The sequence below is a fragment of the Phalacrocorax aristotelis genome, chromosome 15 (genome assembly GCF_949628215.1).
Source record: "Phalacrocorax aristotelis chromosome 15, bGulAri2.1, whole genome shotgun sequence".
NCBI lineage: Eukaryota > Metazoa > Chordata > Aves > Suliformes > Phalacrocoracidae > Phalacrocorax > Phalacrocorax aristotelis.
Window position 1 is genome coordinate 15413898 of NC_134290.1, and position 18555 is coordinate 15432452.

At 41.3% G+C, this 18555-nt stretch overlaps 1 protein-coding gene, 1 long non-coding RNA gene and 1 other non-coding gene across 3 annotated transcripts; all 3 read right to left on the reverse strand.

Annotated features, from left to right (window-relative positions):
- Positions 1–8491: 8491 nt before the first annotated feature.
- RANBP1 (RAN binding protein 1) lies at positions 8492–18418 on the reverse strand. The gene is made up of 6 exons (XM_075109983.1): positions 18253–18418; positions 16314–16450; positions 14347–14504; positions 12253–12381; positions 10248–10313; positions 8492–9280 (listed from the first exon to the last, which is right to left on the reverse strand). Exons 1-6 carry the CDS (start codon positions 18265–18267, stop codon positions 9156–9158), a joined length of 630 nt encoding a protein of 209 aa, XP_074966084.1. The 5' UTR covers positions 18268–18418; the 3' UTR covers positions 8492–9155.
- On the reverse strand, positions 10028–10160 carry LOC142065085 (small nucleolar RNA SNORA77). The gene has a single exon (XR_012663280.1). It is a non-coding gene; the product is annotated as a small nucleolar RNA SNORA77 (small nucleolar RNA).
- Positions 17214–18154, reverse strand: LOC142064700 (uncharacterized). The gene is made up of 2 exons (XR_012663185.1): positions 17707–18154; positions 17214–17674 (listed from the first exon to the last, which is right to left on the reverse strand). It is a non-coding gene; the product is annotated as an uncharacterized LOC142064700 (long non-coding RNA).
- Positions 18419–18555: the final 137 nt, after the last annotated feature.

The following is an 18555-nucleotide window of genomic DNA, read 5'->3' on the forward strand; positions in this document are numbered from 1 at the left end:
AGGCGGGAGGAAGAGTTCAAGGCCACTTGGAAGCTGAGAAATCAAGACCAGGAGCTGCAGCTTGCTGCCTCCCTCCTTTCTTCCTCAGCTAATCCCCTATTCGCAGCTGCCAACATGCAGATAAGGTAACCACTGCATAAGACAACAAAAGCCACATTTGCAGCTTCTGTTGGCTGTTCTTAAAAATAAACTTGCCCTGGAAGGCATATACTCCAGTTCTGTCCTGAAAAACATCATTCCCCATTTTAAGAGACTAGATGAGCTCCACAGTCCAAGAGGTATCAGGAACAGAACAAGTAAAACCCAACAAAAAAATAGCAAGGAAGGCTCCTCCGTTCTGCAATTTGCAACAAAATTGTGAGCATCAGCTTTAATAAGCAAATCCAGCAAGTTCCAGCCTGAAGGCATATGGTTATGTGAAACCTCAGCTTTTGCTAACTGCTGCCCCCCCTCAAAAGAAAAAAAATAAATCTCTAGCCCTCTAAGAACAACTTTGGAAATGTCAGGTTTTATCCAAAAGGGACTAAAGCCAGGGGGTGACTTCAAATGAACTCCAGACTTAGTGTTTTTTGAAGAAAGGGAGAGACAACGTCTACTTATTTTTGAATGCTTGGGGGACACTGAATGTTTCCTATGCTTCACTACTCCTTGTCATGCCAGCTCATTGAAATAAATTGGTCTTAAAATCCTTGTAACTAATCAAAAGGTCAACAACTTCACACAGACCCAAACTGCGCATACTAATCTGAAAGCCTTCAGGCGCATCTACGCTAGCATGTTAAGCTGGATCAAAAGTGTGCTTTGGAAGCAAATCTCTCGATCACTATCACTTACCACGGTCTGATGCATGTTGCTGAGTGGTCTCAAACTACATACCTGGGTTCCTTTTCAACAAAGCGAAGCCAGAAGATCTGTTTCAGGAGCACACCTAAGAACGCCCGGGTCGTGAGGCAGCTTAGCACCACTTGCATGGCATCGGCAGAGGCTTTATCACTTTCCTCAGTCCGAGCCCTTCCTCCTCCCCACTCAAGCAGCATGCTTGGTGAGGAATTTTTGTTGCAAACAGAACCCTGATTATTTTTCCACTGCCATTTTTATTTTAAACTGGAAAATGTTATCATAAGAAGCATTACAGACCATTTATCAAGTTTGGTTAGCATCCTGTAACGGACAGTAGGAGGCTTACTCAAATGCCTTTCTGGGGGCTTGGAAAGTAGCAAAGAAGGTATCTCCCCAGTGACAGATCTGCACTTTTAGCACAGACACACAGGTTTCCTTTCTAGGTGAGCAACAGAAGCATCAAACGTCTGGCAGGAGTTAGGGAGCAATAAGCACAAGTTCATTTTAAGATACATATTTGGAAGTTGGTGATTTACTTAAATTTCATTCTTTTTAAGGACAAAGCCTTTCTGGGACAGTAATGTTCCTTAATGTGAGCACAGGGGTTATTCTTAAGGAGACTATTCCTACTCTGCTTTCTGCACCTCATTCAGCACTCCTGCCCCTTCCACCCTTCGGAATGGTTTTCCCTTTATCACTCCAACACAGGAATGCTTCTCCAGTCTCACTCCCAGCCCCATTTAGAGGGCCGATCTCCTGTTCTGAAGGGAGGTACTCAGCAGCAAGCAACTTTGCTTTTTTTTTTTTTTCTTTTTATCTCCCAGTCATGCAACACTCGGAGAGGGACACTAAAGATAACGGTGCGAGTACGTGGTACCAGGGCACAAAGAATTGTCGCTGTTGTAGCAACAGAAAAGGCGCATTTCCAAACCTCAACTGATCTTAAAGATCACTGTGCAAGCCTTGTCTGCGCTGCACAGTCATCCTGTGGATGGAGACACTTTTGCTGTGCAACAGTGCAGCTATGCAGAACCAGCATCTCCAAAAGAGGGCCGAGACGTTCCATGTTACAAGGCTACAGGGTTATGCAGGATCGTGTTTTGAGATATTTTTTTCTTCCACTGCGCTTTGTAGATTACCCATCAGAAAGCAATAAATTTCTGTAATTTGGTGTCCAACAATTCCCACAGTTCACCTCATTTCCTTCCCACTATCGTTCCGGTTCTTGAAAATGGTCTATTTTCAGGACAGCATAAAGCACTGCTGAGTAACATTCAATCTCAGTACTAAAAGGCAAGTATATTTAAAGCCATGAGATGACTTTACCGTTCAAACAGCAAGGATGTCGGAGGACTTGACTAAAGCAGAATAGGGATGTCTTGGAGTCACTCTCCTGGAACACCTTTATTTCAAGGACTGTAGTTTCTGGATCCACACTACCTGACCAGCATGCCAGAAGATTTTGGCAGCACTGAGGTAAACAGCAATGGCAGCATGAGTTAGGAAAAGATTTAATGACTACCCAAAGAACTAATACAGCTACAAAGAACAATCTAAAACTAATCTGGCAGAGTATGGCTAGCAATTGCATGTCTTTTTGCGAGATTTTACCCTGAGATTTTACCTCAAAAGAGAAAGGGCCAGCCACAGCAGCTGGGTTGGAACCACATGCCAGGGTACCATTCTCAAAGCTGGTTAAGATGAAAGGAAAACTCATGGCAGAGCAAGCATCGAGAAATCTTGATTGCCATGCAATTTTCGTATCAAATCACAGCACTAATGTTAGCTGGAAATCTCAGCTACATGGTTAAGAAAATTCTTTTATTTTGCACACTTTGAAGTACTGAAAGTCCCTGGAATCTTTTATTGGTCACAGGGCAATTCAGCTCCTAGCTCGTATTAGCTGTTGTCATTAAACCAGAATAAGTAGTTCTGCTTTCCTTACTGGATTTGCTTATACCCTAAATGCGTTTGCCGGTCCGTGTAGTACCAGTGACCTGCGAACTGGGCAGGGTCACTGGCAGGAGCCTGAAGGATCAGCGATGAGGTGTTTAGTAAAAGCTGTTTTTCCCTCAGCCCGGCGGTGCTCAGGTCAGAGGGCATCCAGACCATCGTGCGCAGCGTGGTGCTGGCAGAAAGTCCAAGGCTGGACAGTTCTGGGTACAAGCCAGGCCTACTAACTTACCCAGTGGGATTTTAATATGACAATTTTCATTTAGTTGTTCAAGTTTATTTGTTACTAGATATATCAAGAAATTATTGCCTAATAATGACTTTTCCATAGCTTAAACAGGTATCCCACATAATTCTCTAGATTCTTTCAAAAGATATTTTCTAGGGAACAGCATTTTCTTAGAACAGAACTCATGTACCGCAGATTTCCAAACTGCACTGGTGGGACGTGTCAAGTTGCATTTTTTATGCGATTTTGATTACTTTATTTACAGACAGATTCCTAAACCATCCTCCCCCGCCCACCCCAGGAGCTACTTACAATAGAACAATGCAGGCCTCTGAATAGTGTTGAAGATTCACCAACCATCCTGTTTAAAACCATTAATAAAGCGTAACTCTCCTCCGCTAGGATGGAATATCACTCTAAATGATGCTGCTGAAATTCAGAAAGCCAACAGTGATTCATGTACCAGCAAACAAATTAAGATATTAAAACTGATAAGCACTACTTATATGAAGGAATATAACTTTAATTATACCTAGTCTTGAGAAATGTCCTCTAAAGAATGCAAAATATTCAGTCATTTTAATGTCGAGTCCATCTTTGCTGATGTTTACATAGCCGTAACTGCTTTTATGGAAAAACAGCATTAGAAAACTATATACTTTTAGCTACTCGAAATGAGGACAGGCAGCACAACACCAACAGGCAACAACTTGCGACACCGTTAGCTTCTCTGTTAACTCATAAGTAAATTGCACATCTTGATACAACAGCTAATACCTACAGTCCAATGAATCGGCTGATGTAAATTTGTGGTGTCAAGATTGATGAACAACAGCAACAACGATGAGATTAACTTCTCCAGCTTGGGGCTGAAAAAAGTTTAAGACTATAAAGTTCATAAAGTACCTGCAGCAGTCAGATACCTTCCACAAAATAAAGTTTGCTGCACATAACATCAAGAACTGCACTAGCACCTGGTTTGTACTTAAAAAATTTGTCATTATATTGGTTAAAAGCATAAAAAACCCCTAGCTTCACCATTAATACTTAAAAAATGTAGTTCTACAAATGTAATTTATTTAAGGATCTAACGTAGGTTGCATTTTCACTAGGACACTGCAGCAAGTTACACAAGTCTTTCAGGTATGAACGGGTCTTCAAGTCAGTGGTTAATGTCTAATGTGATAGAAGTGGACAAAGATATCCCATGCTTAAATTTGCATATTGCAAAATAGACCAGCAGTCATAAATCTGGTGCGTATAGATACTAGTAACTATTCAACTCTTAAATATAAGGGGTTTTTTTGCTCCTGTGCTTGTCAGTTTCCACAACTCCAAGAACTGTTTCCTTATTACATGACTGCACAAGCTGCGTACTTGAGAGCGCCTTGTTTTCACGTGAACTACAGTCTGAGAAATCACTTACAGGTACAAGCCACTCCACAGCCAATTACTTCAAGCTTTTCTTCATCAGGCAAAGTAATTCTGATCTGTTGCAGGTTTTGTTATCTCCTGACTCTGAAAATGATACATTATCAAAGATTTAGTTACGGTTAGTGAAAGACTGGTGATTCCTCTTATTTCTATTTTAAAAAGTAATTCTAGCTAAATCTAATTAGGAAGACCTTTAGATCCTAAATAAACCATCATAAAAGCAAACATTTAAAAAAAAAAATCCATGATACACACCTCACTTCACTAAACTAGTGCAAGTTTACAGATAGATGAGACCTCAGCAATTTAAGAACACTTTGAAATTAGTTTGGCTAATCAGAATTAAGCCACTAGCTTGCCATAGACAGCTTGGAGAGAATACGGCTTGCTAGAAACAAGCTGGACCAGTCAGAACAGACAGGTGTACTGGGAGCAGAAGGGCATAAACGGAGACGGCTACAGAGGCTTCACTGGGGGGAGTTTGGGTTTGTTTTGAGTAACACCACCACTGTTTACATACTCAGCACTGAAAGCTGATGGCAATCTGTACCGGAGACAGGAAAAAAAAGGCAGTTTATAACGTTATCTCCCCCGCAATCTCCATTTCTACACAAATAATTGCAATTCAATATTAACACGGTGTCGAGTTGTCTGAACCCTGAATCAGATAGTCTTTTCTTTAGAGAAAAGTTCCCTAGTAACATTAAACTTTTGCATTAGGTTATTCAAGGGAATGCATCGAGAGACGAAGCAGCACCGTCAGCCATGAAGCACCCACTTTCTGGGCCTGACAGATTCTGTCCCCCACATCTACACAGCCAGCGCGAAGAGGGATGGTATAGCTGCAAACTGCACCCCTCCTCCTCCTCTGGCGCACAGCCCTATCGCAGTTCTGTCCAGGGTGAAGGTATATGTACAAGTTAATCCCTCATTTTTCAATTAAATCTTTCAAATTTGTAAATTAAACAAGTTCCAAGACATTTAGTAACAAAATTGAAAGAACTATTCAGACTCATATTTTTGCCCTTTACATACAAGTATTTCTTGAGCATGTTGCATCAGAAAGAATAGAGATTCACAACATTCTCATGTCTGCATAGCATTGAGAAGAATTTTAATTTTCTGAGTTGTTGGTATGACAGAGAACTTGCGTTTGATACAAGCTACCTTATTACACAGCAAAAAAATGATCATTTACAGCGTTAAAATACAGCAAATTGGGGTGTTTGCAATTTGTGAACGAGACAGTATCACTAATACAAGGTTATTCCTGGAGGGAAAAAAAAATGACCAAACTATTAGTCTTCAAAATAATTAACACAGGATTTAGAGAGAACTATTTTTAATCCATTTTTATAATAAAAAAACTTAAGTCTGTTTTCTTAAGACCTAAACTATCTGTTGAGAAGACACGATTTTGATGGTCATCAAAATTTAACTATTTCTAAGGGAAATTCATTATTCAGGTGTTCTCAGACACTCATCCATCCAGCTTTACGCGCACAAAACGATTAGTACCAATAAAGGCTGGGTTATTAAGCCTGGCAATATATAGCATCTTTCTCCACTTGAAGCAAACAGAATTTGCACAAATTGCAGACTTTAAGCACCTGACAGTGCTTTACTAATCCTATCATAGTTTCCATTTTTACGAAAAATGGATTAAAACCTCTTAAGAATCTTCACTTGTACCTTCTGTAAAATTCAGCCATATTCTCAGTAATGCTGCTACTGAGGTTAGAAGTGCTCAGAGACTTTATTCTCTAGCCAGCTGCATTAACGAAACTATATTCCCCATTATTTTAGTCTACATTTAAACATGCTAGGAGTCACCTTGCCTCACAGGGAGTAAGAGGGAAAGCAGCCACTCTTCAAGTGCAGGTGTTAAAATAGCCTAGAATCCAGTGCGTCACTAGAATCCCAGAGACAAATTAAGTCTCAACACACCCCTATAAAGTGCAGAAATTAAAGATTCGGTGAATTTCTGTACCGTGTCTGAACAATGACTTAGCAAAGTTTCTGCGTGATTCATTTTTACAACGACACAATACCCTCAAACAGGTTCAGACATCGAAATCACACTGAGGTTATTGCCATTTCAGAACCAAGCGTGAGGCAGCTGATGTATTTTAGTAGTTGCCTGCAAATTCAGGAACTGTTGCACTACAAGCCTACCTTTTTGTCAAAGGACTATTACAACTTTTGAGCCAAGTTATTATTTCAGGACTCCCTATTGCCTGACAAGACAGGTCACGTTCTGTCATCTCAATAATCCCGTTAACAGTAAAGACGGTGAAACTGGGCAGGGGGGACGAGATGACACTACATCGGCTAAAACTCTAACAGACTCAGTATACAGTGAGCTACAAAATCATTTCAAGGACATCTCTTGGTACATCTATGCTACATATAGGAAAGTTTATTAGAATGACTTACACAAAAAAAGCGCCTTATTTCACGGAGATCAATTTTTAAAATACTTACTGCTTTTTCATTTGTAGAACAGCACACCTATGGCTTCTAAAGTGACTGGAACACTGACTAACCATCCTTTAGTTTAGAAGACTAAGACATTCTTCAGCCAATTACTATCCAGAGAAATTCTTCTACTTAGTGGTCCCTCATAACTTGGCTCTTTAAGATTGCAGACTTGCGTTAAGGATGGTTGTAATCCATGAACTGTAAACATGGATCAGTTAACCTAAACAGGAATGGAAATGTCTTGAAATCATTTAAGCATGCATGAATAAGGGGAGTAAGAGAGGGTAATAAAATTAAGCAGGAGTCGTCAATATCTAAGACCAAGACAAATTCAGTCATTCAAGTGTCTCCTCCCCTCTTCCGTACAACGTTTGACAGTGAAATCAAACTCACCCATTTAGCTGCCTTCATCACTTTGCCCCTGCAGGCTAAAAAGGCATTCCCAGTAAGAGTTCTTTCAATAAAAAGCAAATCCTTTAAATGAAAATTTAAATTTATTTTGAAATTTTTATATGTCATTTCTATCAATTTAGACACACTGTTTGACATTATCAGATCAGAGAATTTACAGTGACTTATGGTTAAAGATTTGGCTTTTACATTCAAATGTTAAGTACTTCAGAATAGCTTTGTCTCATTATTTCCAAACCAGAAACACTAAAGAGCATTTTATTTTGCCTTTCAACCATCTTTGTTAATTAACAGACTTTGATATCGGCTGTACTTGAAGAGGAACATGCACAACACCGAAGAAATTACTTTGAATGAAGTGAGTACCTTAATTACAGTTCCAGATTTAAGACTAGTTCATCGTAGCATCAAAAGGCAGTGCTAAGTAGAAAGACAAGATTTTTTTTAAAAAATATATTTTCCTCAGGTAGACTGCAGAGCCTGACCTACTTGGAAAGCCTCTTTACGAAGACAAAAAGGTCTTGCTGTCCAGCGTTAGAATCACACAGTCTTAGAAGTTTAGCAAGTTTTGTCCAGTTTTCATAATTATTTTGGAAACAGTATTACAGGATTCCATTGCTATCCTAACACTGCCCTTTTATGAGTGGTTAACAATTAAATTAATCTATCAGACTTAAAAATTGTGTTGATTTTATTGCTTACTATAGCTTATTCTCCTACTCTCTCGTACTAACTTGAAACCAGATAAACAGAAGACTTGCAGGGAAGAGATCAGATCAATTTGCCCATTCCGGGAAGGGGAGCACCCCTCAAGCACATACAGCATCATTAACTGTTCTGATGTGAATGTCAGACCGCCACTCTCCAAGGGGGACAGCCTCCCACCATGCATCTCAAAAGTTCAGAACCCCTCCAATTGGCAAGAACAATGCAAGCTCCAAAACCCTGGAAAAAAGCTTATGAATTTTAGAGTACAGCTTTTATGATATGCTGACAGGGGGAATCTCACAGTGAGGTACTCAAAGAGTTAAGATTCCTTTGCATACACCCTTAGTATAACAGGCTGCTGCTGCCTTCTATCAGCAAGCAGCGCATCATGGAAGATCTGGGGCCACAGCAACGACTTTGTGCTAGAGTCAAGCATTTGCAACATTAACAAGTTTGGGGGGCGGGGGGGAGGTTTTTTAACAGCAAAATACTTCAAGTCTCACATAATGCATTTTCTCCCCCACCTTTATTTTCACTGGCTGATGGAACATCGTTACCAGTGTGCCAGGAATGCTCTCTCCCCCGATTCCAGAAGTCTGCTGCATTTCAAGAGTCACAGGCACACTCCCTGCTCAGGAACACGCAGCAGAACAAGCATGAAAGGTCTGTTCTATCCGTTTTAGAAGCCATATAATAAATATGTATGCAATCTTAGCCTTCCCTGTTGGTAAAGTCTGTTACCCTAGTTAATCCACAGGTTTGATGATATGTATCTCAACACCCAATGAAACACATGTATTCATAAGCCTTTAAAGTATAGAGAAAACTCAGTTCTGTCCTCTGATGCTGTTTTCAAGTTTGCTTTATTCACTCTTTTGGATGACTATAAATAAGTGTTTCCACTATGGAAAAGAAAGTTAGCACAGTACATTTTCATGACTGGGGAATGAATTTTCTGAAGACATCTTCAAAAGGGCAAAAGCTTAGAAAAAACAACCTGAACGTTTAATTCAGTTCCTTATAAAGTCCCTTGTAAAAAAAAGAAAAAAAAGAAAAAGAAAGAAAAAAGTAAAGGAAAAACTGCAAGGCCCAGGATGATTTATTGCTTTTCTTCAGTTTTTTCCTTGGTCTCTTTCTTCTCAGATTCTTTGCTCTCTTCCTTTACAGAAAGCTCTTCTAGTTTTTCAGCAACTTTATCAGCACTATCATTTTTGTCTGTGCCTGCTAAGAGATTGATTGGGAAAAAAGTTACATACAGGCAGTAATGGATTTTCCTGTTACAGGGGAAAGAGCGGAGAAGTGGGGGGTGAGGGAGGTGGGGAGAGACAGCTGGTATATAGAACAACAAAAGTAAGGGAATTCTCCACTGAGTGCTGCAGTGATTCATTCCACTCCTTTTCCTTTGGTAATTACCCCAGATGTCAGAATTCAAGAAATACCCCTTGGGTGTTTTAATCACCAAACGAGGGCCTAGTCAAAGTGACTGAGAAACATGTAACATTTGGTCAGCTTCGCTACTACCAGTAACAGACTCCAGGCAGCATCCAGTCAAGTGCCTCAAGTCCCTAGCTTCTTGCCTATCTTAAAAAAAAAATCCACAAAAATCAAGTTCCCCAGTTTGAAACTGGAGAATAAGAAGTTTTGAAGACTGAAAAATTCTGATCTAAATATACTGAAAAGCACTCACTGCAGCCACTAGTAATCTATAATTTAGAAAGATAGAACTGTTTTACATGTCGAGATATCTTGTCACAAAGGCAACTCCTCAAGGCTGTGCCTTAATCTACCGACTAGAAAGACCTGTGAAGAAACCTACAACTTCATACACATTAACAACCATAAAAATTAAGTATTCTACTGGCATGATTATATATTTCTGAAGCTTGGGAAGGGGAACTGGAAGGACGCAGTGCTCACAGTTTGTTTGTGTACTATAAACCAGAAATGCTTCCTTAGCAGCCTTTCTAAAAAAGCAATGTCCCAACAGCAGTTGTAACAGCCTTCTACAAGGAAGAAGGCAATTGTCATTCCTGGGAACTATTACTCTCGCAGACAGAAAAAGCACCTGAACTGAAGACTGCAGTTCAGTACAGAGTGAGTCTGCTAAAACACAGCCATACTCCAGGGGGCTATAACCACTCAAACAGCTAGAAAAAGTGGCATGGTACTACACTTAGACTTTTAACCTTACCTTTCTTTGCTCTCTTGTCTACTTCATTCCTGCATTCTTCAAATTTTGCCTTGAATTTCTGTGCATCTGTTTCAGTAAAGACAGAATATTTTTTTCATTAGTTTTATCTCCTTGCAACACCGAATACTTCCAACCTTGAGGAAAGATACCTGAGAAGTTCTGTGTAAACAAAACCTGTAGGCACTCATGAAGTAATCCAATTTAAAATCATACAAGATGCTATTCAAAATTCTTGAATCACATTTTTGTGCAGAAGTAGTTTATTTTCTTTAGCAAGTCTATTAAAGCAGCTTATTTTGCAAAATACTTAAAAAATAACGCCAAAGGAAACTGCTTGGTAGTTACTGTAACTCCCCGTTGTCCCTAGCCTACAGGAACATGTCAGAGACTGCTGATAGGACTATCTGTGTGCAAAAGACTCAAGATTAGCTTGAACTACTATCCTGTCAGCTACATTATACCCTAAAAGACTTCCATGTCCTTACCATAACTTAGGGTTCTTAGCATCAAGAATGGAAGATAAAGCCTGTTGCATTAGTACAGCATTCAGGTTCAATAGCCAAAGGCCTGGACTCAAGCTATTCCTCACTCCAACAGCTAAGGAAGTGTAGCCTCCATTATGTTCTGGTCTAAGCCACCACTTGATTTAACGGTCATTCCAAGCAGGGGATCAAGTTGCAGTAATGTTTTGACACAAGTAAAACAAGCAACATGACACAAAAGCGGATCAGGCAAGGTACCTTCCAACACAACTATAGAGGAGGTAAGCTGGTATGCCAGCTTGCTCTGACCACAGGAGGTCACTGTTGCCCCACAGGAATTCAGAAGCCACTATGAAACTAGTCCAGGAAGTATTTGTATTGATTCCTTTTCAAGCATCTCAAAAAGAAAAGACACTTGAAGGGCATATTATGTCTGTTCACCTGTCATCTGCTTAGTCAGTACTGCAAAGGGGGAACAGGCAAAGAGGACTGCTCCCTCAAGACAAAACACTCCAGATGAACAACCTCCACCAGAAAGAGGGAAAGGCTTTTCAAAGATGAGCAAATAGTTACCAAAAGCCTTTCATTTCATATTTGATTAAGGAAGAAGCACTGAGCAGGTGGATCAGAAAGATCTACTTGGCTAAACAATATGATGTTGGAGACTTGAGGGAAAGGAAGCAAGCAAGATATACTAAGTTCTTCCCAGACTTGGGCATATCCATCTAGTTTTAAAATATGCAGCCACTTTATGAGCCATCCAGCATGTCAGGAGAAGAGGTAGCTAACAAGCTAAATTTGTATGGCAAACAGTAAAGCAGGAAACGCAACAATATTTTTCCTCTTTTGTTTTGCTTCTTTTTTCAAGGAAAAAACCCACTTCTTGGGTTCAGTCCTAAGCAGCTGGAAAAGCTATGCTGCCATCCAGCCCTACAAGCTGATCCATACGTAATTACAGACCTACCTTCTGCTCAGGTAGCCAAGGTAGTCACTCCAGAAAACCCACTACCTAGTATGATAGTTGGGTTTCACTAGCACTTTTCACTGAGCATTCCATTTAATCAAAACAAAGATACCAAAACAAGGCAACAACCAAATAAAACCAGATGTTCTGCAAATGCAGATGGACCAGAAGTCGCAGGTCAGTATTTCCTTGCTTCTAATGCAGAAATGTGATCTTAACTACCATTGAGCACCTGAGATAAATGAAAACAATCTGTGTGTATTAATATCTACCGCACAGCATTACTGCTTTTAGTTTTATTCTAAGTGGCATTACACTTGCATGAAATGGCTTAAGTTTAAAAAAGTGCCTCAGGGAGAAACCTCTATAATTACACTGTTTGTCAACACATACAGTTAAATGATTAACTGACTTTCTCTCAGTTAAAGCAGTAATTAGCTGACACACCATGCAGTGGTAAGATACAGCATATCTACAACAGTGGTTTACAGTAGCCTTTAGCAACGTAGTGTAACATAACAGTATACAATCAACATAAGTTCAGCGCCAGTCCACTCACTTTCTGCGTTTAAAAATCGGATTGCCAGAAGTTCAGGCTTGGGGCTTTCATCTGCAAAGTCAGCATGTGTGTTCCAGACCCATGCCCTGTCGCTCCCAGCGTTAGGCTTCAGCTCCATTAAGGGTGTGACTGAAAAGAAAGCATTAAAAGATGTACACAGCACAATAGTAAATGTTTTCCACACCAGCCTCCACAAATCTTATTGACAACTGACTGCAATGGTTATGTAAAGCACTTTACACAGAATTACTTTTGGATAAATAGAAGACAATTGGTGCCCACATATATTTTTCCTTACATCCTCAAATAAGATGATGTAAGACCATTACTGTACACAAGAATGCTAAATTCCCTATTGTTACAGAACTGAGAGTTTAATTCAACTCTTGTTTAAAACGGATGACTGATACTAAGAGAGATGCAGTCACTAAGCACAGCTCGGAAGAACAGTCAGTTTAGGAGGAGAAGGCATCCAGACAGACAAACAGCATCCATTCTTCTTTTGCAGATTGAAAATACAGCAAAAAGTTATTTATAAAAAAGCTTTATGCCTACAATTAGTCATCAAACCAGGTTAATTTCCCTCCCATCAGTTTAAAGCTCTGCTACAAGGTATTACAAATTCTGCAGTGCTGCAGGATGGGCACAGCATATTTTCAGTCCATTTGTTCACTCCCAGTAAATTGAGCCCTTTCTCTCCAAGACCCTGTCATTACTTCACCTCACTGACTTAAGAAGTTGGAATGTTTTCTCACACTACTCAGACTTTTTACATTACACACACAAAGTTTAAGCAGGTTTTTTTTTTCTCCCGGACCCCTGGGTCCTTTGTTTAGTTTGGGAGAAGTCTGTAGAGTCTACTCAGTTTCTTGCATTTTTAAAATTTAGACATCAAATTACATTTTGCTTTGTTTAATGTTTTGCAAAAATGAAGCATCCTTTTGTCTGCCTGTGAGTCAGCATAAATTCAATGAAGAAATTAAACACTTCTTCCAGAAAAAAACCCTTTTGAGATGAACACTAAATTTATCAATTCTGTTTTGCATATGGACATTTATTTTCCTAGACAAAATGTTTACTAGCTGGTGGCTACACTGGTTTCATATTTTCCATTCTAGTTACTAAACAGGAGCATCTGTGTCCTCTGAGTAGTCTGGCTTGCTGAAGAGATCTACCCAAAGAAAACAGACAGGATTGCTTCTGACTTCAGATTTGTATTAAGCTACTTCAAACAAGTTATTTCAAGTTACCTAAATGTAGTTCATCTCCACAAAATATTACATACTCTTCAAGTAAAAACCCGAGTACTACCCAAGCAAGCAACAAAGTACTACCAAATTAGTCTACTTGTTGCTAGTTACCTTGACTTTCATGTCTGTCTTGCCCTTTCATGTTTATTTTTATTCAAAGATCAAAGGAGCAAACCTCTCCTGCTCCATCAGCTCTCAATACACATTCTTTTTGAATGAGTGAGCTGAATATACCACGTTCATTTCAGTTTATTTCACAGGCAGAGAAAGGCAGCCAGAGATTAGTTTAGCGCCCCAGTGTCTGTTTTCTGATGGTTAAGCAATTGCTTCTACTGATTCCAACATTTAGCTCAAAGTAGTAAATTACTACATGATTGCTTATTTCTCATTCTTTTATGAAAACAAGCCAGCATACATCGATTTCTTACACTAAACAGTACTAAGGCCTATGTTTTCTACGCTCTATTAATCATTAAAATCACACACACACACTGGGAGCCATTTCCATCCCAGCTAAATTGTGAAGTGTCTTTAAACACTATCAGTTTGAAGAAAAAAAGAAACCAATCAACTTTAAGGCTCAGCCTTGCAGGCAATCACCAAAACCAACCACGGCTTCTTTCCATTAATAAAAATACGGACTCATTGTTTTTGATGCCTGTAGCCTTGTGTGCAGAGCAAGAGACAGCTATATTTACAGTCTAATATCAATGTGATGCCTGTTTAAAGACATACAGCAATTCTCTACCTGCTACTAAAAAGCCACTGAGCTCTTAATCTACAATGTAGAATTCTACAAGCTTATTTTTTAAAAACAAAAGAAGTACAGCAATGTATAACATACTGTAATGGTTTGCACAGATTTTTAGAGTTTTATCCCTTCTCATGAGGAGGCGAATTGTTCCCTTCTCCTTGTGTTTCAGCAGTTTTACATCACCAGTTCCTCGCTCTTTCCATTCTGGAAGGTCATTCTCAGATGCAAATCGGAATAGCTTCGCTCGCCTTGAAGAAGAGAGAATTTAAGTAGTTAGCCTCGTGTAGAAACACCGAAACAGCCCACTTGACTGAACAGTAGAGTTATTTTTTTAAAAAGCCATACACCAGAAAACAATTCCTGTTGTAGGGTTCTCTGTACTGCTTCAGCATACAAATTTAGAAACAATATAACAAATTCAAATTTAATAATCTACTCAGAATTATGTAATAGCTATACCAAAATTCAACAAGTTTGGGGGACGATAAACATTTGGTGTAGGCAACCTTCTAAACTATGGTTGCTAATTAACAGGTTTTGCTATAGCTGGAGTTTTTATATGTATTACAAATAAAACTGCTACATCTAACCAGCGGTATTTATTAATTCAATAAATTGAGCAGCTTGAGGCCAAGTAGAGACTCTTACACAATTCCAAGGCCAGTTTTCATCAACTGCTAACAAAGTGCCTCACCCTCTGGAGTCACTCATTTCCTTTTAACTCCAGAAACCCAGTTGTTGCTGTTCTTAAATCAGGACTAAAGGAAGCTTAGCGCTGCACTGCAGTGCAACATACCTGCTTCAGAGCATCACTGTTTCACTTTCCAAGATGCCAGGAAACAGGAGTAGTTTGGGACATTAGTCAAAACTGACCCAAGAAACAGTCTGAGCTCTGCTAGTGCGGAGTTTAGGTCACTGCCATAGGAAAGGAAGCACTTGCTCACACTATAGGATATACATGAAAATCTACTTTTCTATAAAAGAGCAAGGGACAGGGACTTGTAGTAAGCCAGGTCCTTCAAGAGAAGGCATCAGATGTTGGAGCAAGCTACTCTTAACAGATGCTGATTCAGACAAACTACGTTCCACTGCAATTCCTTCCTTCCAAGTCCAGCTGCCTTTCCATAGGTCATTCCCCTACGCTTAGCTATCGGAACAACCAGAATTCAGAAAAGGACTCCTTTCCTCCTTCACCCCTTTGCAGACATAAAAATGAGCCTACAGAGCACTGGAACGTAAGCTATTATTTCCCCCCTCCTTTTTAAATTAAACGGAAATCCTTCTTTCCATCTGATTCTGCACATCACAGCGCAGAGAGGCCCAACAGTCAGATCTCACCATGCTACTTGTCGGAAACCCCATCGCTTTAGTTTTTACCAGAATCGGTATTAGAATTCAACTCTGTCTTCCAGATGAACACCACCCTTCCACAATTAAGTAAAAGCAGTATTTTTTAAATCCTATTTAAAGCAAACACATCACGGATCAAATTCAAAACACTTCTCAAGCCTTTTGCCTACATGTTTTTCAGCCAGGTCATATATCTTAAGCAAGCTCTCCTGATCTGACAATAAGCCCAATCTAAGGATAAAACTATGTTTAAGACAACAGAAAGGTACTGCCACAAGTGCCCCTATATTGTACTGTATCTATTGCTTTTATTGTTTCAGTCTATCCTATGTCACCCTTTACAACTGGGGATGCACAGCAGCAACAATATATTCGTCTCATTTCCCCTCCGCCCAAGATGCTCATTTGAGATGGTGATCACACAATTTCAAACCTCTAACTATTAGCCAAGTTAGTGGTTGGTTTTTTTTTTTTTAGGCTAAACAATACTAAGCCAGATTTGTAATATTAGCTCCCTTCTGTTGTTCCAGACTTCAGAGTTTCTTGGGGCATTATTATCACCCATCCTCCAACTCACAATAAATACCAACCAACTTAGCTTACCACTTCACGCACAGGATTCCTAACAAGTTATCTAGCTTTTTATAAATATGTTCAAGTTTAAACCTAATAAACATTTAGATATCATACAGAAATATTCTACTTACATCTTAAACAGTTCTTCCTCATCCTCTTCCAGAGTTTTTATTTCTTGCTCAGGAAGGGAAACTATGGGCTCGAACTGAGGATCATGGTTAGAATCATCTGCATTTTCAGTGGAAGTATCATGCTCCTCATGTGTTTCCTGGGGGGGGAGTAAAACACACATAACTTGCTGTCTACTTAAAAATCTTAAGTACTCATATCTGTGTTTAACATGAAAACATTGATGACTATTCTGCAATTAGATCTTAGCAACTGAAATACCCTGTGACAATAATTTTTTTTATAGGTGCAAACAAATAGCTTTAAAGTCAATGCACTGTTATACTAAGGAAAATAAAATAAAAATAAAGGTGCTTTTGCCATGTTTTAGTCCTACCACTCCTATTAATTGTGCAGAGGCTCGGCCTTGGAGCAAAAGCTCTTGGTTATGGAAAAAATACCTTCTTCAACTGTTTTTCCTATACGTTTTATGCTACTAAAGCCCTACTATTTTTTAGTGGCTAATGACCCATCATTAATGGGGAAAAAAAAGAGGAAAACCACACCAAAGGCACCCCCCACCCCAGCCTAAGGGACACATTACATCGCGAAGTTCACTCTTCTAGTCTTACGTATGAGGATTACCCACAAACAAAGGTAGTTTTGAAGCACAGATGCAACACTCAGTAAATAATTTTAGGTTTTTTACTTTAAGACTCTTTGGAGGACTTTAGGTTATGGGCAAAAGGCCAAAATATCACTTCCCGTTTCGTTTCTTAGGAATTTGCCATAGCATTCATTAAGCTTAAGAACTGTTTTTAGTATGTGACTAGTAAGTGGTAAATATCTCTAACACTTCATATATATATACACTGCTAACAAGTATTCAGTAGGGAAGCCTGGAAGGGAGATTCATCTGGAAGTTTCATGAGGCCACAAGCAGCTATCTCGGGTCAAGGGAAGCGATTTGGGTGGGGGTGGGTTGTTGTTTGGATAACAGAGAAAGGAAAAACCGCCTGTACACGGAAGACGCTTAAGTCTTATTTTTACTTCACAGGTGAAAGAGTCCGCTCCTGCAGGCTCTGTTTAGGATATCCTTTACCGAGCAGGTACGCACCACGTGGGCGTAAAGCAACGGGGATGGAGCAGTCTATTTTTACTAAATAGTAACAAAAAACCCAAGAAAAAAGGTCAAGGGGGAATTAGGCAAGAATGTTGCAAAATAAATTCTGGTTACGTTAACAACATCGCACCGGCTATCGCTAGTTTTTACGTCCCCAGTGTTCCAGTACGTCAGAAAAAAAGAGGGAGAAAGCCGTTAAATCACATCTGTTTTCAAGAAACAGGAAAAAGAAACATCGGTCGAAGTTTTACCCCTCGGCTCCTCCGGCAGCACGCCCCGCGCCGGGCCGCCACGCCGGAGAGCGCGTCCCGCTATCACGACAAGGTCCCGCCCGGCCGCGACACGGAGCACGTGGGGCCGCTCCTCCCGCCGGCCGCGGCACGAGGCGCTCGGCCGGGCGGGGGGAAGGAGGAGGAAGGAAGGAAGGGAACGGGCAGAGGGATCAACCGGGTCGCGGGCGAGACTGCGGTGCCCGCGGGGGACTCCGGCCGCCTCCGGCCCGGGCAGGGAGGGCGCAGGCCGGGGCGGAGCGCCTCGCCCCCCCGCGCCCGGCTCCAAGGGACGGGCCGCGGGGCACACGCGTGCCCCAGTCGCCTCAAACTGCCGGGCGGCCCCGGCCCCGGCCCCAGCCCCGGCCGCCCCCGGCCCCACCGCACCGCGCGGGGAGGGGACGAGAGGAGAGGATGGAGGCGGCGCTGCCGCCTGCTGCCCTCCGGCCAGGCCCCGGGCCCGTCCCTCCCGGCCTCCGGCCTCGCTTGGCCCCGGCTCCCCGCCCGCCCGAGCCCCTCGGTCCCGCAGACCGCCCGCCGCCCCACTCCGTCCCGCCGCGCTCCCCGCACCTTGGTGTCCGCCATAGGGCCGGGCTTGCTCCGCTCCGCTCGCCGCCGCCCGCTTCCTGCCGCGCGCCCCCGCCCCGCCCGCCTTTACCTCATTCCCACAGCCCGCGCCGCCGCAAGGCACGATGGGAAACGCCCCCCTTCCCTCAGCCCAGCGTTCCCGCCACCTCTGGCGAGGACCTGCCGCTGGGACAGCGCTGGCCGCCGCAGCCCCGCACCCGGTCCCGGTCCCGGTCCCGATCGCCTCCCCGGGCGCGCGCTTCCCCCGTAGGAGCTTTTTTAAAATTATTATTATAATTTTTAATT

Bases quoted from the DNA above. Each gene is read 5' to 3' on its own strand.
- RANBP1 (XM_075109983.1), bottom strand. The intron at 12,382-14,346 runs GTATGTTATACA...CTTTCTTTTCAG, and splicing joins AATCTGTGCAAACCATTACA to TCACACCCTTAATGGAGCTG. The intron at 10,314-12,252 runs GTGAGTGGACTG...TTACTGAAACAG, and splicing joins CCGATTTTTAAACGCAGAAA to ATGCACAGAAATTCAAGGCA.